Below are 25,822 nucleotides of genomic sequence, written 5' to 3' on the forward strand. Positions count from 1 at the left end.
TAACCAGAAAATAAGTATAGAAACCCGACCAGGTCGTGCATGTGCAAGACCGGAGGGCTAGGACTTTGATGGGAAGATAGGACTCAATAGGAAACCAAGGTGGCATGGGGGCCCCTTCTGGTGATTTGGACAGGTCGTGACCTGTTTGGGCCGCCGCGGGAGCGGACTGCTGGGCAGGATGGACCTATGGTCTGACCCGGCGGAGGCACTGCTTATGTTCTTATGTTCTTATTTATTTATTTTTTTTTACCATTTCAATCCAGAAAGAACATAAGAACATAAGAATTTGCTTCTGCTGGGTCAGACCAGAGGTCCATCCCGCCCAGCGGTCCGCTCCCGTGGTGGCCCGTCAGGCCTATCACCTGTGCAGTGGTCCCTGACTCTTCCTATAATCTACCTCAACTCCTATCTGTACCCCTCAATCCCCTTATCCTCTAGGAACCTATCCAAACCTTCTTTGAAGCCCTGTAACATACTCTGGCCTATAACGGCCTCCGGAAGCGCGTTCCATGTGTCCACCACCCTCTGGGTAAAAAAGAACTTCCTAGCGTTTGTTCTAAACCTGCCCCCTTTTAATTTCTTCGAGTGCCCCCTTGTATTTGTGGTTCCCCATAGTGTGAAGAATCTGTCCCTGTCTACCTTTTCTATGCCCTTCAGGATTTTGAAGGTTTCTATCATGTCTCCTCTAAGTCTCCGCTTTTCCAGGGAGAATAGCCCCAGCTTTTTCAACCTGTCAGCATATGAGAAGTTTTCCATACCCTTTATCAGTTTAGTCGCTCTTCTCTGGACTCCCTCAAGTACTGCCATGTCCTTCTTGAGGTATGGCAACCAGTACTGGACACAGTACTCCAGATGCGGGCGCACCATTGCACGATACAGTGGCATGATGACTTCCTTTGTTCTGGCCGTGATACCCTTCTTAATGATACCCAACATTTGGTTTGCTTTCCTTGAGGCCGTTGCGCATTGTGCCGACGCCTTCAATGTTGTGTCTACCATCACTCCCAGGTCTCTTTCAAGGTTACTTACCCCTAGCAGTGATCCCCCCATTTTGTAGCTGAACATCGGGTTCTTTTTCCCTACATGCATGACCTTGCATTTCTCTATGTTGAAGCTCATTTGCCACTTTTTTGCCCACTCTTCCAGTATCGTTAGGTCCCTTTGCAGGTCCTTGCAGTCTTCCGCAGTTCTAACCCTGCTGCAGAGTTTGGTGTCATCTGCAAACTTTATAACCTCAAATTTTGTTCCCGCCTCCAGATCGTTAATAAATATATTGAACAGGAGCAGTCCCAGCACCGACCCCTGCGGAACTTTGCTCGTGACCCATTGCCATTCTGAGTAGTGGCCTTTTACTCCAACCCTCTGTTTCCTGCCTGAAAGCCAGTTTTTGATCCATCGGTGGACATCCCCTTGCACCCCGTGGTTCCACAGCTTCTTAAGCAGCCGTTCGTGAGGTACCTTGTCGAAGGCTTTTTGGAAGTCAAGGTAAATGATGTCTATGGATTCCCCTTTATCCATCTGGCTGTTTATTCCCTCAAAGAAGTACAGACCTTCCCTTGCAGAAGCCGTGCTGGCTCGCCTTCAGCTGTCCATTGTTTTCTATGTGTTCACAGATGCTGTCCTTAACCAGTGCTTCCATCATCTTTCCCAGAACCGAGGTCAAGCTCACTGGCCTGTAGTTTCCTGGGTCACTCCTTGAACCCTTTTTAAAGATGGGCGTGACATTTGCTATTTTCCAGTCCTCCGGTATCTCCCCAGTTTTTAAGGATAGGTTACATATTTGGCGAAATGGTTCCGCTATTTCGTTCCTTAGCTCTTTGAGTACCCTTGGGTGGATGCCGTCCGGACCCGATGATTTGTCACTCTTTAGTCTGTCTATCTGTCGGAGGACATCCTCTTGTCTTACCTCTAGTTGGGCCAGCTTTTCATCCTGATCCCCATTTATGATCTCGGGTTCTGGAATATTGGATGTGTCCTCTCTCGTGAAGACAGACAAGAAGAACTTATTTAACCTCAGCTATCTCTTTTTCCTCCTTTACCACTCACTTCTTGTTTCCATCATCCAGTGGTCCCTCTTCTTCCCTGGCTGGTTGCTTCCCCTTTACGTACCTGAAGAATGATTTGAAGTTGGTTGCTTCCCCCGCCAGTCTCTCCTCATATTCTCTTTTTGCTTTCCTAACCACTCGGTGACATTCTCTTTGGTGTCTTTTGTGTTCCTTCTGGTTGTCCTTTGTTTGGTCCTTTTTCCATTTCCTGAACGATGCTTTCTTGTCACTTATTGCCTTTTTCACTGCATTTGTTATCCACACTGGGTTTTTTGTTCAATTATTTTTGCACCCTTTCCTGAACCTAGGGATGTACAGGTTCTGTGCCTCGTGCACCGTGCCTTTGAGTAGGGACCAGGCTTTTTCTGCGGTCTCCATCTTCCCTGAGTTGCCGCTGAGTTTCTTTCCCACCATTTTCCTCATGGCATCGTAATTCCCTTTTCTGAAATTGAGTGCTGTCGTTGTGGTTCTTATCGTATTGCTTTGAAAGTAGTGCATGTAGTGCAGAAATGTTGTTTTCTTAACATGTCCTTCAGCCTCTCATGTTGCTGTTACTCCTACTTATAGTATTTCTGTTCTGCTACTAGATGTATTGGGAAAGTAGAGAAAAGCCTTGAAGGAGGTCTTCTTTGGTATAAGGCAGGGGTAGGCAATTCCAGTCCTCGAGAGCCGAAGCCAGGTCAGGTTTTCAGGATATCCACAATAAATATGCATGAGATAGATTTGTATCTCAAGGAGGCAGTGCATGAAAATCCATCTCATACATATTCATTGTAGATATCCTGAAAACCTGACCTGGCTCTGGCTCTCGAGGACCGGAATTGCCTATCCCTGGTATAAGGTGATGTAAGAAATCAGTTCTCTACTGGCACAATCACTTCCATTCTCTTGACTGCTATAGTTGCTAACTATAGTTTCCACCAGGGCAGTGTGGCCACATTGTGTAAAAATCGGCCCCTTTCCATTGTCTGATCTACCGTAGCCATGGCGTAGTGGGTAGGATGGGGTTGTTAGGGGGCATGTCACATAGGGCTCAATTCTGGCTAAGGACGTTCTGGTCTCTGCATTTACTGCTTCTTAGTATGACAGTTTTTGCGGATGGCTTTCTGTGAGCAAATAGTCATGACCACCAACTTGAATCTTTTGACCTTACTGGAATTAGCAACTTCAGTGGCTAGTGGAACTTTGTAGGTTTTTATTTTTCTCTATTATGTGCAATGAAATGTTCAAACCATAATACTTTGTAGGGATGGGCACCCAGAAAGTTTTTAATTTGCAGTGGAAATGAATGGTAAGAGCGTACTGTTTGCACATCGGATGCACTCTTCCCAGGTAGATGCAGTATTCAATTCTGATATCCACATAGCTTACTCATTGGCGAACGGCATTCATTTGATCCTATCCCTAATTACCATGTGCCTTCAGCTTCCTTTACCTATGTCTAGGTCCAAAGTGTATTTTCAGCACAGAAAGGGCTTTTTGTTTGTCAGATTTCCATTAATATCTGGTCATATTCCATAATTTCTCTTACTGGTGCAAATATGTGGAACTAGTGCATTTATTTTCAGGAATAATGCTCCATTTTAGAGGGGGGTTATAGTACCATAGGTGTATATTATAGTAGAAAATAATTATCCTTAAATTGAGAGTTGCTGAGGAATGTAGTACCTTACACATCCTGTTCACGTGACAAGAATGCCTAGCTAAAGAAAAGAATTGACCCTAGTTCCTCCACAAAGGGAAAACCAACCAAAGCAAAAGACTTGGAGAGAGTTGATGTCCAAGATGAAGGCTTTATTGAAACAACTTAATAATCCACATAAAAATGTCTAGGACCTGATACACTGGAAACATTTGGACCCAACACAATCATGTTTCGACATTATTGTCTTCCTCAGGGGTCCCAATAGGTCCTATGAACAGGCTCGTAGATTATATACTAGAAGCAAACAGAAGAACTCTAAGCTGATGAGGTATACTTGAAAGAATGCCCAGCTAGCCAGAGCCCTTAGGCAGCAAGTGCTGTTGATATGCAAAGACTTGAAGGTTTTCCATCCCAGGGATCTGTGAAGGCGTAGGATTTGTATTTGCATTTTTTTCATGGAAATATTTCTAAGGAACTGAGATGGTTATTAAAGAAAAAAAGAAAGAGAGAATATGTTTTTACAGAAGGGTAATGTTCTCTGTAATTTGAACTTGGTGCTTGTTGGAATGCTATTATCTCAGCTCCCTCTTCCCAAGGGATCCTAGGTGCTTGTCTGTAGCTTTCTTAAATTCAGAAACAACCTCCACTCAGTGGTGTAGCGAAGGTAGGAGGCACCCAGAGCAGTGGCACCTCCCTGCACCCGCCTCTCCGCCCCACCCCCACTCCTTCCATGCCAACTCCCCTGCACCCTCCTCTCTGCCCTCCCTGCTCCTTCTGCACGCCACACTTGCGACCTACCTTCCCACCCCTGTACCTCTTTAAATCTTTGCCAGTGTGAGCAGCTTCTCTGGTTTGCTGCGCATGCTGGCGTTCCCACTGACGTCACTTCCTGGACCTGTGAACTGGATGTGATTTCAGAGGGAGCCAGGCCTGCATCAGAGGCAGGCTAGAGTAGTTGCTCACACTGGCAAAGATTTTAAAGAGCTATGGGGTGGGGGAAGGGAGGGTGCGAGCGTGGCATGGGGCGGTGGAGAGTCATCGTCGTCATCTGACTCACTATAATTTCACTAGAGCATTATTAATTTTATGTCTTAGTTACAATTATCCAACACTAACCTCTGAGGCAGCCTATTGATGAAATGTGTTCTTATTCCCAGGGCTCTTAAATTTCTTTATTTTGCTCTAAATCTATGATAGAGAATCTTAAATAAAAGCCATGAATCTTTCAGCATTTCTGACCACAAAGCCTGATTTAAACAAAATTGTCAGAATCCAGTCTTTAGATTTCTAAGATCTGATTGTCGGTGTAGGACAGGATTCTCTATCCAGTCCTTGGGACACAGTCAGGTTTTCAGAATACCCACAATGAATATGCTTGAGATGCATTTGCATGCCCTACCTGCATGCTATGCAAATATTTCTCATGAAGGCAAGTTCGTAAATTCTTCGACAGAAAACAATTCCGCTCATGGTCCAGTCCCTAGTCCTAGGTCTCCTTGACTACTGCAACATCTTATATCTCCCCTGTCTCGCAATAATGATAAAACAACTACAAACAGTACAAAACACAGCCCTGAGACTAATCTATTCACTAAGAAAACATGACCACATCACTGAGGCATACCTCGACTCACACTGGCTTCCAATTCAAGCAATTATTTAAATCCATAAATGGTGGCAGTCGGCCTACTTGAACAACCGCCTAATCCAAACTACCACAACCAGACACAGGAGAACCCAGACACCATTTATATACCTTCCAGTCAGCCACACAGGCAGCAAAACTAGACCACCAGCTCTCCAATCTACTAATTGTGACCCCAGACCACAAAACTTTCAGAAAAGAAATAAAAACCCTGCTATTCAAGAAATCCATGAAGACTAATTAACACCATATGAAACATTTCAATCCTCTGAAGCAACCCGCTCTACTCTGTAACACCTCTGGACATATCCAGAAATCCTCTGTAATCCGCCTTGAACCACAAGGTAATGACGGAATAAAAATCACTAATGTAATGTAATATTCATTGTGGGTATTCTGAAAACCTGACTGGCTAGGTGTGCCCAACAGTATAGTACAACAGAGAGTGTCCATGTTAATATAGCATTTGGTCTCCCATCACATTTTGTTCTAACTGGCTTCTCTGCTTTTATTTTAGGAGGACTGGAATGAAATTGACACTGGGAAGCAGAAAGAGTTGCACAGCAATGGGGAAGAAAAGGCGCAAAGCATGGAGATTCTGCCACCAGGTATGATGCAGCCCACAGCTAAAAGAAAGAGACCATTTCTTGGAAGCAGAACAGCAATCAGTGGATCTCTCCAATTTTAATTTTTTTTGCAGATCTTTATTAATTTAGTTTGTCTTATTAATTTGAAGAGTCCAAAATTGTAGCTCATTTGAAACCTTCCAAGCCAGTCTCAGTAATGAATGAAAGCCAATGCATACATTTACACATTCTCGCTTATTTATTAAATAATGTGGGCATAAAACAACTTTGCCCCCAGGAATATATACTTGTAGCTTGTTAGTAGAGAATGACACGGTGGCGGGTTACCCGCGGCTAGCCGCATTTAGCTGCGGGTAGCCCGCCGAAACGGGGGAAAAAAAATAGTGGCCTCTGCGGGATGGGGACAAGGCCATTCACCACCCCGTGGAGCGGTGAATGGACTTGTCCCCGCAGTGAGGCAATCAAGGATCGCGCGGTCCCCGCCATCTCCCTCCCTCCTCCTTACCGCCGGTTGAATTTCTGCCGGTCCGCGCTAAAAAAAAAAAGCCTCCTTCCTTTTCCCCTGCTCTTACCGCCATGCTCATGCTGCAGCTACTAAAGCCGACAGGAAGTCTTTCCGACGTCAATTCTGACATCGGAGAGGACGTTCTGGGCCAGCCAATCGCTGCCTGGCTGGCCCAGAACATCCTCTCCGACTTCAGAATTGAGTCGGAAAGACTTCCTGTTGGCTTTAGTAGCTGCAGCATGAGCATGGCGGTAAGAGCAGGGGAAAAGGAAGGAAGCTTTTTTTTTTTTTTTTTTTTGAGCGGCAGGGAGGCAGCAGGCTGGCTTTGGCTAGGGAGGGAGAAAGGTAGGCAGGCAGGATTCGGGGGTGGGGGTGGGACAAAAGTGTAGAAGGCAGTGAGAGGGTCCATAGGAAGGAGGCACTAGGGGCACTAAAGACATGGGAAGGAGGCACTGGGGCACTAAAGACAGGAAGGGGCACTAAGGACATGGGAAGGAAGCACTGGGGGCACTAAAGACAGGAAGGGGCACTAAGGACATGGGAAGGAGGCACTGGGGCACTAAAGACATGGGGAGGAGGCACTGGGGGCACTAAAGACAGGAAGGGGCACTAAGGACATGGGAAGGAGGCACTGGGGGCACTAAAGACATGGGAAGGAGGCACCGGGGGTACTAAGGACATAGGAAGGAAAGAGGGAGGGAATAGAAAGGGACAACTCTTGGGCCTGAGTGCAGAAAGAAAGAAATGAAAGAAAGGATACACAGACAGAAGGAAACGCAACCAGAGACTCATGAAATCAATCACCAGACAGCAAAGGTAGGAAAAATGATTTTATTTTCAATTTAGTGATCAAAATGTGTCAGTTTTGAGAAGTTATATCTGCTGTCTACATTTTGCACTATATTTGTCTATTTTTCTATAGTTACTGAGGTGACCGAGCTTGCGGAGATGGGGTGGAAACAGGGTTTAAAAATTTTAGTCCTAGTAGTTTGCCGGTCCACAAAATAATTCTTTTATTTCTGCCGGTTCACGGGTGTAAAAAGGTTGAAAAACACTGATGTTGAGTATGCCGGCTTTCTTTTTCGCCTAGCCGCACGCGTTCAAAAAGCCGTGCTCGAGTTGATCAATCTTCTCCTCTCTTACAACTTCCTGTTTCCGGTTGCATCAGAGGAGAATATTGAACAAATGAGCACCTGCATGTGCGGCTGGGCGAAAAAGAAAGCCGGCATACTCTACATCTAAGGTGAGATGGAGGGAGGGAGATGGCGGAACACTGCAATCGGTCGGGTGTCTGCTGTTTTTGTATCACTGCCTGCCTGCGCTCACGTTCCAGATCCACCTGCATTTTTAGTGTGCACAATTGACCTGATTCGAGCTATAGGTGAACATGAGGGACACATCATTGCAAGGGAGGACAAGTCAATTGATTTATTTTATGTTCTGTTTTTACTACAGGGCAGAGGCACTGAAACAAATTCTCAGTGCAGTAGTAGTAGTAGTGGTGGCAGGATTCTCTTCTGTCTTCATGGTGTTTCGCATGGTGAGGCTTATATGGATGCTGCGGGGACGGTGACGGGGCGGTGAATGGGATGGCAATGGCGGTGACGGGGCGGTGAAAGGGATGGCGGTGACTGTGACGGGGCGGTGAAGGGAACGGCGGTGACGGGGCGGTGCAGAGGATGGTGGGCCGGGGACAGTGCAGTGACGGGGACAGATTTTTTCCCCGTGTCATTCTCTACTTGTTAGTATGTTTATACTTCTGGACAATTTTATTAAAGATCTTTTCTATAAACGATAAAGCCTTTACACATTGAAGAACCTTTTATGTATAAAATGACACACTGGATATTTTAGGCTGTTTCAGAGTTATGATTTTAAACTTTAGTTGAAATTTCTATGAATAATTTTTTTGTACCCCGTTCTGGGTGCCTTTTGGGAGGATGAGCTATAGAAAGAACAAATGAATAAATAAATTTCTTGTGCAATGTGTCTAGTGGTCCTGAACGCTAGGGTCTTGTATCCCAACCAGCAAGTTGCTTGCAGAAAACTGTCAATCATGTTTTCCATCTTTACCTCCTTCCCAGGGAGGCTGCTTCTGCTCCCTCAGTTTTGTTTTTTTCAAGCAAGTTGCTCAGAAGTGTTTTTGATCTGCTCTGCTATTTTATTATTTCAGGTATTTTTACTCAGTGATCTTTGGAGGCTCAGTGCCCAGAGGTTCCTACTTGGTGGAACCTCTGCCTAGGAGAAGATGCAGACTATTACGGTGGAAGTCTGCTGCTAGCAGAATCAGCCCCTCCAGGACACCTAATTAGCCAGCCTGCTGGTATATTTGAGCTCAGAGGCCATCCCCTGCGAATTTGCTCGCACCCTGATTCAGTCAGGAGCTTGAGCGCAAGCTGTATGGATGCCTTCCCAGCTCAGCTGCAACTAATAATATGCTCTCTCTCTTCTGAATATTTCCAAGACCATGTTCTTTCCCTGTGATGAAAAGATAAATATAAATGCCCTTATTTGCATCAGATCGACTCCTCTCAAAGGGATACCACTATCAAATTACTAGGTGTAATTCTGGACGATAAACTATCTTATCATCAGCACATAAGCTCAGTAGTCAAAAAAATGTTTTTATAAGTTAAAAATGATCCATTCCATTTCAGGTCTGTAGCTATATCGTATCTGGACTACTGCAATTCCCTTTACCATGGTATAAACCAAAAAGAAATCAGATGACTTCAGATAATACAAAACACAATGATGAAACTCATCTACAAGGCTAAAAAATACAACCATGTTATCCCTTTCTTGAAACACACTCACTGGTTGCCCATATCCCACCGCATCTCCTTTAAAATCTTACTTCTTGTTTTCAAAATAAGACAAGAAAGCACCAGCATTCATCAAGACTATTGATCCCTCATACAATATTGCGACCACTACCATCTTCCCAGCAAAATTTCCTTTCAATTTCATCACTTCGCCATATATTCTATGACATAACATGTAAGACAATTTTTTCTGTTGTAACCCCGACGTTATGTAATGCGCATCTACGCCATATCAGAAATAAAACATCTTTATCAATATATGACAAATCTAAAGACCTTGCTGTTAAAGCAGTGTTTCTCAACTTCTTCAAGCCAAGTATCCCCTAAGCCTAACAAATACCAACCGAGTACCCCCGTCCTAGCTCCGCCCCAGACCCCACCCCATAATAATACTAATTGTAATGCAATTTCTTCCATCCATTTTTCAAATACATACAATATAATCTTATTAATACATAATGGTAATCACAAAATTAAAATAACACAAAGCACACTGTATGTACAGAAAATGTTAATTAAATTATATATATATATATATATATATATATATATATATATATATATATATATATATATATAATTTTTTTTTTTTTTTTGGGGGGGGGATGTTTCCAAGAGATCAAGGCAGATGACTTCAAAATATGCAATCAATAACAACTAAAGAAAAATAAACAAATATAGAGCAGAATATAGACAGCAGATATAAATTCACAAAACTGACACATTTTGATAACTAAATTGAAAATAAAATTATTTTTCCTACCTTTGTTGTCTGGTGATTTCATGAGTTTAGGTTGCATTTCCAATATTTCTTCCTTTCTGCTTCCTGCACACTTCCTCTCCTCCGGACCCCATTCCCTTTCCCAACCAACATCTCTCTCTCTGTCCCTCCATGAGTCTAACTTTTCTTCCTCTCTCCTTCACCCCTATTGGCAATGTTTATCCCTCTCTCATCCCCCGGATCATGTGCAGCATTTTTCACCACTGCCCACCAGCCCCATGCCCATTTCTCTTTCTATCACCCCTCTCCAGCACAATGCCACATTTCTCCCTCCATCACTATATCCAACATTCCTCCCCCTTGCATCCCCTTCAATCTGCCCTCTCCATTACCACATCCAACATTTCTCCCTCTTATCCTTCTATTCCCCATGCATCTCTACCTCACTCCTCTCTCTATGCCCTTTTTTCCTTTCTTCTTTTCCCTGTGTGCACCATCTCTCAGTCACATACTCATGCCCATCAATTTTCCCTCCCCCTCCTCTGAAGCCAACCCATCCACAGAAGCTGTAGGCGCCGCTGGGATTCCCTGCTTCCATCTGCACACCTGCTGCATCCCCCACTCCCAAAGCCAATCTGCTCCATCCCACTCCAGCAGCAACTCCGCATAGGGACTGGCCTGGCATGCAGCGGCCAGCCCACAAGACTTCCCTCTCTCCCCCCTCGAAGTCAATTCTGATGTCGGGGGAAGGCTTGTGGGCTGGCTGCTGCACGCACATAGGGAATGTCATCATTGAAAAACTAAGCGAATATGGCTGGAAGGTGTTACCTCATGTTCCCTACAGTCCAGACATGAGTCCATCAGACTTTGACGTTTCTCCAAAGTTGAAACAACCTATACGTGGATATCGTTTTGCATCGCTGGAAGAGCTTTCTTTTGCCGGTACCCGAGCCATTCGGCAACTGAACAAAAATGGTGTCTTGGATGGCATAGTGAAGCTTCCCGGACTTTGAGACTCGGTCATTGCAAAGCAGGGAGACTATATTGAAGGAGTGTAAAGAAATACTTGAAACCCCCCCCCAAAAAACAACAACCATGTAAATAAAAAAAAAATAAAATAAAAAAAAGTGTGCATTATTTATGAAATGATCCTCTTATAATAACTTGAAACTAACAGTGGGCCAGCTGCGTGGTCCTCCTCCCTTTGCAGTGCACGGGTTGAGGTTCAGTTTGACCTTGGTCCAACTGGCAGCCAGAAGACCAGGTTTATCCAGTGAATCTGTGAGGCAGATGTCTTTTCCCTTTGTCTCCAGTTGAAATCCTATGCTGAAGCAGGCAGCCACCAAATGACACAGTGAAGCCCTGCCCTGTGCATAAGTTTTGCTTGCCTTTTGCCAGAAGAGCTGAGAGGATTAAAAAAAAAAAAAAGAAAGAAAGATGATGCATAGATACATCCTCATGACCATATAGTCTGGTTTAAGTGTCTGCTTGATAGCAGGTCACGTGAATAGCTAAGAGCTCTGTACATAATTAAGGCTGGTTGCACAAGTTGGATGTTATAATATTTCCTGTGTTTGTTATAGAGCAGAACCGAGTTGTGGTGTTAGGAATTTTTCCCATTTCCCTCCTTCCTGTTATGTCTTTTATTACAGTGCTACTTGATTACTTTTGTACAAACTGAGCAGGCAGGAGCAGCTCCCTGGGAAGGAGGTGGAGTTGGAAAACATGATTGACAGTTTTCTGCAAGCAATTTGCTGGTTGGGATACAAGACCCTAGTATTCATGACCACTAGGCACATCTAATCTAATTTAATCTAGTATTCATGACCACTAGGCACATCTAATCTAATTTAATCTAGTCTTCAATTTATATACCGGGTCATCTCCCAACGGAGCTTGACTCGGTTTACATGTAATTAAGACTAGAGTACATAAGAAAGAGAGCTTGAAAGAAAAAAAAGCTGGATTATCATCAATTCTTTGATACTATAGTTAAGCCATTTAAATTTTGTGTAAACAGCAGTTTTCAGGGCTTTACGAAATTGTTGAAACTGGCCTATCAGTCTAATGGAGTCAGGAAGTCCATTCCACATCTCTACCAGCTTGAAGGCAAGATTGACTAAGCTTTCCTATAGATGTAATACCCTTAAAAGAAGGGAAAGATAGTTTATATCTCTGTGTATTCCTCAAATGGCAAGATCTGAACGGGGTTCCAATATAAGGGAACTAAAGGATCAAATATTCCATAGAGAAGCTTAAAGATAATGCATGCACATTTAAATTGAATTCTGAAGCGGACTGGATGCCAGTGAAACTTTCTCAACAAAGGAGAAACGTGATTGTATTTTTGCTTCCCGAATATAAGCTTAGCTGAAGTAAGAACCTAATCTTTCATTAGCATGAAATATAATCTTTTCTGATAACCACCAAGCATGGCGATCCCAAATCTGGGTCACATGACTCCCATGTCATAAAAACATAGAGAACCGTACCAGAATGCCACTGAACACGAGTCACTGAGTTTGCTGCCTCTGGTTTTTCTTCTTGAGCTGGAGGAATTATATAATATTGCCCTTCTATAGTAGGCTGGTGAGACCATGTAGTAAGGACTATGTTTACGTAGGTCTGGAGACCATATTATCATAAGGAGAAATTCAGAAAATGGTTATTAAAATGATACAAAGCTTGCAACACAGATGCTATGAAGAATGTGGTACCTTCATTATGTAACTTCCAATGGTTATTCAGAGAAAGCCATATAGATTTTTTTGGGGTGGGGGAGGCTTGCTTCTTTAAAAATATTGACTAGAATTACTAATTTGGAGCTTATCTAAGGAAAGTCTTAAGAGGCTAAAGCTCTTCAGCTTGGAGAAGTGACAGCCAATGGGGGGATATGATTGCCATTGCAGCAGACAGGATTTGGACTGACTTCCCATCAGTACAATGGCCTGATATGAATCGACTTTATAAAAAAATACAGCCAAGCATCATGCGACCTGAACAACTGTCCCACTTATCTGATAGCAAATGCCTCCCCAAAATTTAGTCACCAAAAGATATCAGGGATAAATACTTCAAACTACAACGTTGTAATTGTAGAGTGACCAAAGAGATATAGTGATACTTAAAAAAGTCACTACAACGCCATCAAGACAATGTAAATTCAAAAATAACTTATTGACAATTTTTTTCTTTTTTGAACTCTGCTCAGAGACATGAAGGCTGATTACTCCGCCTCACCACCCAATCATTGTAGTGTTCAGAAAAAACTGACTCTGAAAATGTGAACATTCAATAACTTAAGTGCTAGCCCAAAATTGCTATGCTAACACTGTAATATGTGTAAATGTCTTCAACAATAAACTTAAACTGGAACCAGTCACTTTTTTCAAAGTTAAGTTTATTGTTGAAGACATTTACACATATTACAGTGTTAGCATAGCAATTTTGGGCTAGCACTTAAGTTATTGAATGTTCACATTTTCAGAGTAATCAGCCTTCATGTCTCTGAGCAGAGTTCAAAAAAGAAAAAATTGTCAATAAGTTATTTTTGAATTTACATTGTCTTGATGGCGTTGTAGTGACTTTTTTAAGTATCCCCCAAATTTAGAGCTCACCTCATGCAATTGGTACAAACCACGCTCACAGAAGGTCAATTCCCATCTAGGCGAGATCATAATCACCCCTATTTTGAAAGACCATAAAGGCTCAATAGATATCCCCTCCAACTACAGACCTATTGCCTCAATACCAATATACGTTAAACTAATAGGACTAGTTGCACAATACCTCATAAACTACCTGGATGACCACAACCTACTTCACCCTTCACAATCAGGGTTCAGAACCAACCTTAGCACGGAGACACTATTAGTAACTCTCCTAGACACAGCCCAACAACTCCTTAGCAAAGGCAGAAGGATGTTGATAATTCAACTTGATCTCTCTGCTGCATTTGACTTAGTAGACCACTCCATACTACTACAGATACTAGAAGCCATAGGGATCTCAGGCAGAGTATACACCTGGTTCCAAGGATTCCTTAAATCAAGATCATACAGAGTAAAGACAAACGATATTAAATCAGACCCCTGGTCAAACCCCTGTGGAGTACCACAAGGATCACCACTGTCGCCAATGCTCTTCAACCTCTTTATAGCCTCCCTTGGATCCACTCTAGATAACCTAGACGTCATCTGCGTAGCTGAATGATGTTACATCACCATTCTCATCCCCTTCGACTTCACCAACCCCCACTTCAACAGAAAAACTGAAAAAAAACACTAGAAGCAGTGGAAAAATGGATGACTGACCATAAATTGAAGCTGAACTCGGACAAAACAAAATTTCTACTCCTTGAAAAGGACAAAACCCTATCCATTACATAATTAGAAATAAACACCACCAAATACCCTATACAGTCCACTCTTAAACTCCTAGGAGTGATGATAGATAGATGCTGCACCATGCAGGTCCAAATCAACAAGACCACCCAGAAAGCCTTTTTAATCATGCGCAATCTGCGAAAAATAAGAAAATTCTTCGACAAAGAGCAATATAGGCTCATAGTCCAATCCCTAGTCCTAGGTCTAGTAGACTATTGCACCATCCTCTACCTACCATGTCCCGCAAACATGATAAAACAATTACAGACTGTACAAAACACAGCCCTCAGACTGATCTATTCACTAAGCAAATTTGACCACATCACCACTGCATACCTTGACTCTCACTGGCTACTTATACAAGCGCGAATTCAATTCAAACTGTACTGTCTATTATTCGAAGTAATAAATGGCACTGCCCCCACATATCTAAACAATCACCTAAACTGGAACAATATAACTAGACAAAGGAGAACACAGACCCCATTTACCTACCCCCCCCCAATCAAAGGTACTCGGCGCAAGAAGATATATGACAACCTACTAGTGACGCAAGCAGCGAAACTTGACCACCACATCTCTAATTGCTGATTACAACGATTGACTTCAAATCATTTCGAAAAGAAATCAAAACCCTGCTATTCAAAAAATATATCTAGATACCAAAACACTTCCCCTTATTCTCCCCCCTTCGTAAATTCCCCCTCAAAGCCTCCTCCACTCTTGTAATTTTCCCTTCATAAACTCAATTATGTAAACAGTGGCCTAAACTGTAATTTTCCTGGAAATGTCCAGTTACCTTCTTTTGTAATCCGCCTTGAACTGCAAGTTACTGGCGGAATAAAAGTCACTAATGTAATGTAATGTAATTGAGGTCTATAAAATCCTGAATGGAGTAGAGTGGGGAAACTAAAATTGAGTGTTTACCCCTTCAAAAGGTACAAAGACTAGGGGATACTCCAGGAAGTTACATGTTAATACTTTTAAAACAAAAAAAATATATATTTTTTTACTCGCTGAATAGTTCAGCTCTGAAATTCATTGCCAGAGGATGTGGTAACAGCAGTTTGGTGTATCTGGGTTTAAAATAAATGTATGGATAAGTTCCTGGGGAAAGCCACCACTTATCCCTGGTATCAGTAACATGAAATCTTGCTATTGTAGGTATTTATTTATTTGTTCATTTCTTTAGCCCGTCCTCCCAAATGAGTGCATTTTAGGTCAAGACATGCCATATACTGATAGTTGATAATACAGCATCTGAGTTGCAGTAGGTAGCACAACTAAGTTACAATAAAAATAGCATTTGAGCTTCAATGGGTTAGGTAGTGAAGCTAGACCTAGACTGGCCACTGTTGGAAGCTAGATGGACCATTGGTCTATCTCAGTATGGCTATTTGTATGTTATGTATTCACATTTTCTTTCTGCTTGCTGAATTTGGAGAATTTACAGCCTCCTCTTTTGAAGAGCTATTCTACCAGCGGGGAGAGAGAATTAATCTCATTTGTATAATTTTTTCCATGTGATGGAAAGCAGTAAAATGAGGAGCAGCGGGATTAGTGGCACATTGAGAGTCTGCACATGTTTAGGAGCTTTTTCAGGAAGACTACTTCAGAGTCCTTTGTGCTGGCAGGAGGGTGGAGTCATGTGACCGGTGCATGTGGATTGCTCACCATCTTCCCGTGGAGAGTAATTGCCATTCACTTTCACTTTGATATGCATAGCAATGTGAGACATTATTCTGTCAGTAGTAGGCCCTGTCCTAGAATCTATCTCATATTTCCAGATAGTGAAACAAAATGAAGTATTCTGTGTGTCGCCAAAATCAGGAGGTAGCAGCTATCCAGCAGCAAAAGAGTTTCATCATCCTGATCATATGCACTTACTAGGGAATAGAAAATGAACAAATAAAGCTCACAATAGCTGTGTTTGTTAAAGCATAATAGCTCTTTTTTATATTTAAATTTTAATCTGGTTTACATATAAAAAGCAGACGTTTATCCACTATCACAAATAGATTCAGTTTCTAATAACGCTGCAACGAATCACGTGTTTAGATGAAAAAACACATTATCTTCTTCAATTTCCTACCATTTACAACATAAATGGTGAAACATCAATAAAAGTCTATAGCAGCGTTGATGGATTGTGCAATTAGTGCAAAATAGTGCAAAAACATTTTTTGAAAGTGCTGGGCTGCTATTAAAGTGCAATTTAAGGTGCCATGTGCATTTTACTTCAATGCCTGGCCCCCCGACCCAGGTTTCGTATTCTTCGTCAGGAGGGGTCTAAGTAAAAAGCACACTATTATTAAAAACATATCTAAAAATAAAACAAATGCTAACTCAGTATTATAACTGAATCTTACCCTTCTTAAATCAAATATATAGTTTTTCTATTAGCATTATAAAGTTACTCAACATACCTTCTCAGGCGGGCTAAATCGGGAGCTGACACCGGAAGAGGAACTGGCTGAAGTTACTGAAGCTCCCGGATTTAAATACATACGCTTATGGTAACACACTCACCAGATGAAAAGACTGCTATTAAAACAGTGGAAATGACGTAATACCCGGGGACACCACACACATATCTATATATTTAACCACTCAATTTCTGAATTTAAGCCGTTAGGGAATAATGTATTCCAATTATAAATTAATCGTTGTTCTTTCTGTAATAAAAGTTTACAGATATCTCCTTCATGTTGATTAATATGTATGAGCACGGTATATCTGAGATCTTGCAGTGAGTGATTCTCCTTCAACCAGTGGTCCACCAAGGGAGCTGTCTCTCTGCCCCTGCGGATATTGCTAAGGTGTTCAATAATGTGTGTTTTAATTTTTCTACTGGTTTGACCTATATACAATAAACCGCATGGGCATATCACACAATAAACAACTGCTTGGGAATCACAATTAGTACCAGTAGTGAGATTAAATTTCTTCCCCTGTGAATTTGGAATAAGTATATATGGTTGACACCATATATAGCTACAAGTGCTACAATGACCACACGGTTTGTGAGCCAGCAATCTTTGTCTGCAATGAATCCCCCTCCGGTATTGAAGCTTTTCACCCAAGTTACGCGCCCTAGTAAAAGCAAATTTAGGTTTGTCTCTGAGTGACGGATAGTATTGTACTATAGGCCAATATTTTAAAATTATTTTTTTAATAGCATTACTGTTGTTAGTAAAAGGTAATACACAAACCGTATGAGAGTCATTATCCTTCTTCGTTGGACACATGAGCCAAGAACGATGACAGTTTTTGGCTCGTTTCCAAGCTCTTTTGATTATTTTTTTAGGATAACCTCGTTCAACAAATTTATAGTTCAAATCCTTAGCTTGATTATTAAAATCAATTTCATCTGAGCAAATTTGGCGTATGCGAAGAAATTGGCCTACTGGAATGCTATTTTTGAGAGAAAATTCCCAAGCAGTTGTTTATTGTGTGATATGCCCATGCGGTTTATTGTATATAGGTCAAACCAGTAGAAAAATTAAAACACGCATTATTGAACACCTTAGCAATATCCGCAGGGGCAGAGAGACAGCTCCTTGGTGGACCACTGGTTGAAGGAGAATCACTCACTGCAAGATCTCAGATATACCGTGCTCATACATATTAATCAACATGAAGGAGATATCTGAACAACGATTAATTTATAATTGGAATACATTATTATCCCAGGACAAGCAGGCAGCATATTCTTTACGCATGGGTGACGTCACCGACGGAGCCCTCGGTATGGACCTTTTTAACTAGAAAGTTCTAGTTGGCCGCACCGCGCGTGCGCGAGTGCCTTCCCGCCCGACGGAGGAGTGCGTGGTCCCCAGTTTCTTCGTTTCCGCGGAGCGAAGAAGACGCGTGTGTTTTTTCAATGGCCGTTGAAATCACTTTTTGCCTTCCCGCTCGCGCTTTTTTCCATTTTTTCTTCTTTTTTGCCTTCGGGTTTCTTTTTTCTTTGATTTGTAAAAAAAAAAAAAATCTTATAATTTTTCCCTTTTTTCCGTCTTTGCCCCGGCGGGGCCTGTTGCCATTATACAGGCCTCGGGGTTCGATTTTGCGGAGGCTGTTTTCCCCTTCATGCCCCCGCAAGTCGGTTTTAAGAAGTGCCAGCGGTGTGCATGCCCGATCTCCCTCACTGACCCACACAATTGGTGTTTACAGTGTTTGGGTCCGGAGCATCGGGCGGACTCCTGCACCCGCTGTGCCACTCTTAAAAAGCGGATGCTTAAAAACCGACAAATCCAACAAAATCTTTTGTTCGGCACCGGGTCGACGATGGACTCCTCGGCATCGACAGCGGTACCACAGAAATCGGCACCGTCTACCTCGACACCGCCCGACCCCACATCGGCGTCTCTGGCGCCAGGTAAGCCGGCTAAGAAGCCTCCCTCTTCCCTCGAGCGCCCACCAGCCACAGTGGCGACACCGACATTGCCGGCCTCGCGCCGATCCCGAAAGCGCTCTGCCCCGATTTCGGTGAGTGCCTCGTCATCGGTCTCCTCATCGCCGGGGCGTGGAGCGGCACCTAAGGAACCGAAGCAAAAGAAAGCGGTTCCGGTGCCACCCCTGGATGACCGTATTACAGCCATCCTACAGGTTCAACTCCAGGAACAGTTGCAGCGTCAACTCGAGCACCTGCTACCCACTATCCTGGCACCGCTCCTTTCGGTACCAGACCGGCCCGAGCACCGTACCGAGCCCCCGGTATCCACCCTATCGGTACCTATCAACACCTCCATGCCGATTCTTTCGGCTGAGCAACTTCATGCCCATCCGGTGGTTCACTCTCATACCACGACGGATCCTCCTCGGGACCAGGCAGGGCACCATACTTCCCGGGACCGGGATCGACGCCGGTCTTCTTCTCCCGGTACCGTTTCGGTGCGCTCTGGTAAATCTTTATCCAAGACTCACCACACCGCACCTTCCACCCCGGTGTCTCAGCATGCATACCCAGAGGTCCGGGACCCAGACCTATGGGAAGAGTCCCCCCCCGGTACCGAGGAGGATCTCTCCTCGTCTGATGAGGATCCATCGGCACCCGATGCCATCTCCAAACCTGAGCAGTCCTCCTTTTCGAAATTCCTCAGGGAGATGTCTGCTGCCTTGTCCCTTCCTCTGGAATCAGACTCTAAAAAATCTCAAGCCTTCCTGGAGGCTTTAGATTTTGAACAACCTCCTAAGGAGTTCCTCAAGCTCCCCGTACATGACATCCTACGGGAGACTTTTTACAAAAATTGGGAGAACCCCCTTACGGTACCGGGGGCCCCCCGTAAACTGGACACCCTCTATCGAGTAATCCCTATTCCAGGGTTCGACAAGTCTCAATTGCCCCATGAGTCCCTTCTTGTCGAATCCACCTTAAAAAAGACTCAGGGCTCCAGTGTCTATGCCTCTACCCCTCCTGGCAGAGAGGGTAAGACCATGGACAAGTTTGGCAAGAGGCTCTACCAGAATGCCATGCTGGCCAGCAGGGCAAATAATTATTCATTCCATTTTTCATTTTACATGAAACATTTGGTTCAGCAGCTGTCCGCCCTTCAGAAATACCTCCCGGAGCGCAAGGTTCCACTTTTTCAGCAACACATATCTGGCCTCCTTCAGTTGCGAAAGTTTATGGTCCGCTCGATATACGATTCATTCGAGCTCACCTCCCGTGCCTCTGCCATGGCCGTAGCCATGCGCCGCCTGGCCTGGCTGAGAGTCTCAGACCTGGACATCAACCACCAGGATCGTCTGGCAAACGCCCCCTGTCTGGGGGATGAGCTTTTTGGAGAGTCCCTGGATTCCACCACCCAGAAACTCTCCGCCCATGAAACCAGGTGGGACACCCTGATTAAGCCGAAGAAAAAGGCTCCACCTGCACGACCTTACAGACCTCAATCATCCTATCAGCGCAGGTTCTCAGCCAGGCCACTCAATCCGCCTTCTCAACAACCTCGGCGGCCCCGTCAGCAACAACACCATACCCAGGCTCGTTCTCAGCCCAATCAGCCCAACAAGCCTCTTCAACCTGCAAAGCCTTCTCAGCCCTTTTGACTCTTCTCTCCAGGGCATAGCCAGTCTTCCGCCTTTGCTACCTCTTCCACAACCAATCGGAGGTCGTCTCCGCATATTTTTCAGCCGTTGGGAGGTCATCACATCGGACCAGTGGGTCCTCAACATCATCCACCACGGCTACTCTCTCAACTTCCAGACTCTTCCACCGAACAACCCTCCCGTAGAGTCTGCTTCACACTTATCTCAAACCCCCCTCCTCCTGAGGGAGGTTCAATCCCTCCTCCTTCTCAATGCCATCGAGTACCTCCAGAACAAAGGGGTCAGGGATTCTACTCCCGCTACTTCCTGGTACCCAAAAAGACGGGAGACCTCCGTCCCATTCTCGATCTCAGGGACCTCAACAAGTGTCTGGTCAAGGAGAAGTTCAGAATGCTCTCCCTTGCCACGCTTTACCCTCTTCTCTCTCAACACGACTGGCTATGTTCCCTGGACCTCAAGGAGGCCTACACTCACATCTCCATCAATCCGAATTCTCGCCGCTATCTGCGTTTCCAGGTGCTACACCGCCACTATCAGTACAAGGTGCTACCGTTTGGCCTCGCTTCATCACCCAGGGTATTCACCAAGTGCCTTATAGTAGTAGCGGCCTTCCTCAGGACTCACAACCTCCAGGTGTTCCCCTACTTGGACGATTGGTTGGTGAAAGCACCTACGTCTCAACTTGTGCTTCAGGCTACTCATCACACCATCTCTCTCCTCCACCTCCTGGGGTTCGAGATCAACTACCCCAAGTCGCATCTGTTTCCCACCCAGCGACTTCAATTCATCGGAGCTGTTCTGGACACCACTCTAATGAGGGCTTTTCTTCCCTCCGATCGTCAGTGGACCCTGCTCCGTCTCTGTCGTCAGGTCCTCAGACATTCTTCCATTCCGGCCCGACAGATGATGGTCCTCCTGGGTCACATGGCCTCGACAGTACATGTCCTTCCTCTGGCACGTCTCCACCTCCGCACACCTCAATGGACTCTCGCCAACCAATGGTCACAGACTACGGATCTTCTTTCTCATCCCATCTCTGTGACATCATCTCTTCAGCAATCTCTCCAATGGTGGTTGAACTCCTCAAATCTTTCCAGGGATCTGCTCTTTCATCTGCCCCCTCACTCCATGGTCATCACCACAGATGCCTCCCCCTATGCGTGGGGAGCCCACCTGGGAGACCTCCGCACCCAGGGACTTTGGACCCCACAGGAGCGTCAACATCACATCAATTTCCTGGAACTCAGAGCCATGTTCTACGCCCTCAAGGCTTTCCAGCATCATCTCTGTCCCCAGGTTCTTCTCCGGTGCACAGACAATCAAGTCGCCATGTACTACATAAACAAGCAAGGTGGCACCGGATCTCGCCTCCTTTGTTTGGAGGCTCTACGCATCTGGACCTGGGCCACGGCCCGCAATCTCTTCCTCAAGGCTGTCTATATCCAGGGCGAACAGAACTCTCTGGCCGACAATCTCAGCCGCATCCTTCAACCTCACGAGTGGACGCTGGACCCTCCAACACTCCACTCCATCTTTGCTCGCTGGGGCACTCCGCAGGTGGACCTCTTTGCAGCACCTCACAATCATCAGCTGCCCCAATTCTGTTCCAGACTCTTCTCTCCTCATCGTCTGGCCCCAGATGCATTCCTGCTCGATTGGAGGGATCGGTTCCTGTATGCCTTCCCTCCACTTCCTTTGATGTTGCGGACCTTGTCCAAACTCCGCAAGGACAAGGCCACCATGATTCTCATCGCCCCTCGGTGGCCTCGACAACACTGGTTCTCCCTTCTGCTCCAACTCAGCTCCAGGGAGCCCATTCCTCTTCCTGTGTTTCCTACTCTACTTACACAGCAGCATCAATCTCTACTACATCCCAATCTGTCTTCGCTCCACCTGACAGCTTGGTTTCTCTCGGGCTGACCTCTCCAGAGAATCTATCTCAGCCTGTCCGCCTCATTTTGGACACCTCCAGGAAACCGGCCACCCTCCAATGTTACCATCAGAAGTGGACCAGGTTCTCCTCATGATGTCTACGGCATCATCATGATCCCACCTCTTTAGCGGTGGAATCTGTACTGGACTATTTACTCTCACTGTCCAATGCTGGCCTCAAATCTACCTCCATCAGAGTCCACCTCAGTGCCATCACTGCGTTTCATGAGCCTATCCTCGGAAAACCTCTCACGGCTCATCCACTGGTTTCCCGGTTCATGAGAGGTCTCTTCAATGTCCACCCACCTCTGAAGCCTCCTCCTGTCGTCTGGGACCTGAATGTGGTTTTATCAGCACTCATGAAACCTCCGTTTGAGCCTCTTGCCACAACTTCGCTCAAATTTCTTACCTGGAAGGTGCTTTTCCTAATCGCCATTACCTCTGCCAGGAGGGTTAGCGAACTGCATGCACTGGTCGCAGATCCACCATTCACTGTTTTTCACCATGACAAGGTGGTCCTGCGTACCCATCCCAAGTTCCTTCCGAAGGTGGTCTCAGCTTTTCACCTCAACCAGTCCATTGTGTTGCCCGTCTTTTTCCCCAAACCCCATTCTCATCCTGGGGAACAGGCACTGCACACGCTGGACTGTAAGCGTGCCCTGGCCTACTACCTTGACCGTACCAGGGCTCACCGCTCATCTCCTCAGCTCTTTTTGTCATTCGACCCTAACCGTCTAGGTCGTCCTGTCTCCAAACGGACGCTTTCCAATTGGCTTGCTGCCTGTATTGCGTTCTGTTATGCTCGGGCCGGTCTCTCACTGGAAGGTGCTGTCACGGCCCACAGGGTCCGAGCTATGGCTGCTTCTGTGGCTTTCCTCCGTTCCACGCCCATCGAGGAAATCTGCAAGGCGGCCACTTGGTCCTCAGTTCACACGTTCACTACTCACTACTGTCTGGATGCCTTCTCCAGACGGGATGGACACTTCGGCCAATCTGTGTTACAAAATTTATTTTCCTAATGGCCAACCATCCCTCCTCCCTCTTTGTTAGCTTGGAGGTCACCCATGCGTAAAGAATATGCTGCCTGCTTGTCCTGGGATAAAGCACAGTTACTTACCGTAACAGGTGTTATCCAGGGACAGCAGGCAGATATTCTTACGTCCCACCCGCCTCCCCGGGTTGGCTTCTTAGCTGGCTTATCCTAACTGGGGACCACGCACTCCTCCATCGGGCGGGAAGGCACTCGCGCACGGGCGGTGCGGCCAACTAGAACTTTCTAGTTAAAAAGGTCTGTACCGAGGGCTCCGTCGGTGACGTCACCCATGCGTAAAGAATATCTGCCTGCTGTCCCTGGATAACACCTGTTACGGTAAGTAACAGTGCTTTCCCTAACGGCTTAAATTCAGAAATTGAGTGGTTAAATATATAGATATGTGTGTGGTGTCCCCGGGTATTACGTCATTTCCACTGTTTTAATAGCAGTCTTTTCATCTGGTGAGTGTGTTACCATAAGCGTATGTATTTAAATCCGGGAGCTTCAGTAACTTCAGCCAGTTCCTCTTCCGGTGTCAGCTCCCGATTTAGCCCGCCTGAGAAGGTATGTTGAGTAACTTTATAATGCTAATAGAAAAGCTATATATTTGATTTAAGAAGGGTAAGATTCAGTTATAATACTGAGTTAGCATTTGTTTTATTTTTAGATATGTTTTTAATAATAGTGTGCTTTTTACTTAGACCCCTCCTGAAGAAGAATACGAAACCTGGGTCGGGGGGCCAGGCATTGAAGTAAAATGCACATGGCACCTTAAATTGCACTTTAATAGCACCCCAGCACTTTCAAAAAATGTTTTTGCACTATTTTGCACTAATTGCACAATCCATCAACGCTGCTATAGACTTTTATTGATGTTTCGCCATTTATGTTGTAAATGGTAGGAAATTGAAGAAGATAATGTGTTTTTTCATCTAAACACGTGATTCGTTGCAGCGTTATTAGAAACTGAATCTATTTGTGATAGTGGATAAACGTCTGCTTTTTATATGTAAACCAGATTAAAATTTAAATATAAAAAAGAGCTGTGATTCAATAAAGAATAATATTATTTTTCATCACAGAATACTAGTGATTTTCTCCCTACCAGTATAAATGTTAAAGCATAATAAACAGTAACAAAAAGAAAAAAAAAGTGTGTAAGTATTTTCTGAAATTTGCACTCACTTCTTGATAGAGCCTTATGCATGTATGGTCTATGAGGCTGATATTAAAGGGTTTAGGCTCCTAACTTCGAGACCAAAATCACTAGGGTTAAGTGCCTAAATTTATACTCGACCATTCACTGACTCCTATATTTAGGAGCCTGAAAAGTGATTGGCAATGAGCAAATTTAGGGTAGGGAAAACAGGAGCTTAGCACTGATTTTCAGTGCTAGGCACCTAAATTAGGCTTTTAAATCTAGGCAAATGATAGACAATCTGGTCTTTCAAATTTATGTGCACTAGACTAGAGGGCCCTTTGGTTTTTGTTTTCTTAAACAAGAATATGTGTGGACATCAGTGTGCCAGAGCTGCTTATGAAGAGACTGCAATTTTAAGATATCTATTTATTTAATTTATTTTATATATACCTTGCTCACTCAACATGGAAAAATTGACTGGCTGATAGTTTTCTGTGATATGTTTATATAAAATGCTCATAGCCTTCAGACTTGTAGAATTTGCCAACCCGACAAACATTCTTTCCAGTCCTGGGTTTACAGTTACCCCACTGTATGCAGGGTCTTGTAGTCTGACTTTGGTTAGGGAGTGCAAGAGGGAGATCAGAGAAAGGCCTTGCCTACAGCATGGTAAAACTAGCAGTAGCTCAGATTTCAGGACACAAGTGGTAACCATAAGATTGCACTGTTTTTGCTCTGGCCACAAAGAGGTGTGCTTGGCTGTAAGACATATGTACCTCTGCCCAAGACAAAAAAATAATCACTGGGGCAGGGAAGGACCACATTTCCTCCACAGAATTTTCAGTGGGTTACAACTATCATAGTTGTAAGAGGACCACACTGCTTTGAACTGTAGGTCTGAAGTTTCTTGTATCACTTTTCTAAAAACTTTTTTTTTTTTTTTTTTTACAGGGAAGTTGTTTAATATTGGTAATGGGTATTGTGCTGTTGAAGTTGTTCAATTGTGTAATATTTATAGGTTTAGTTTTCCAGCCCATCCTCCCAGGGTAGCCCAGAACAGGATACATTAATACATCCATATTTATTGGTTTTATAGCCTGTCCTCCCAGAAGAGCTCAGAATAGGTTACAGAATTACATACATAATATAGAATGGGATATAGAGTTACATGCATATTATAGTACAGGTTACAGTTGCATACTTGAGACATTCTTTGGTGTGTGACTACACATAAGAATAGCCTTACTGGGTCAGACCAATGGTCCATCAAGCCCAGTAGCCCTTTCTCACGGTGGCCAATCCAGGTC

The 25,822-nt window shown here is 44.4% G+C and overlaps 1 protein-coding gene across 2 annotated transcripts in view; it reads left to right on the forward strand.

Annotated features, from left to right (window-relative positions):
• The window catches only part of GALNT2 (polypeptide N-acetylgalactosaminyltransferase 2), a 477,304-nt gene that overhangs the window by 147,758 nt on the left and 303,724 nt on the right, over positions 1 to 25,822 (forward strand). For both annotated transcript variants that reach the window (XM_033938413.1, XM_033938412.1), the window contains exon 2: positions 5,853 to 5,943. In XM_033938413.1, the coding sequence (XP_033794304.1) occupies positions 5,853 to 5,943 (91 nt within the window). The remainder of the gene's footprint in view (positions 1 to 5,852; positions 5,944 to 25,822) is intronic.

The sequence above is a fragment of the Geotrypetes seraphini genome, chromosome 3, assembly GCF_902459505.1.
Source record: "Geotrypetes seraphini chromosome 3, aGeoSer1.1, whole genome shotgun sequence".
Classification (NCBI taxonomy): Eukaryota; Metazoa; Chordata; class Amphibia; order Gymnophiona; family Dermophiidae; genus Geotrypetes; species Geotrypetes seraphini.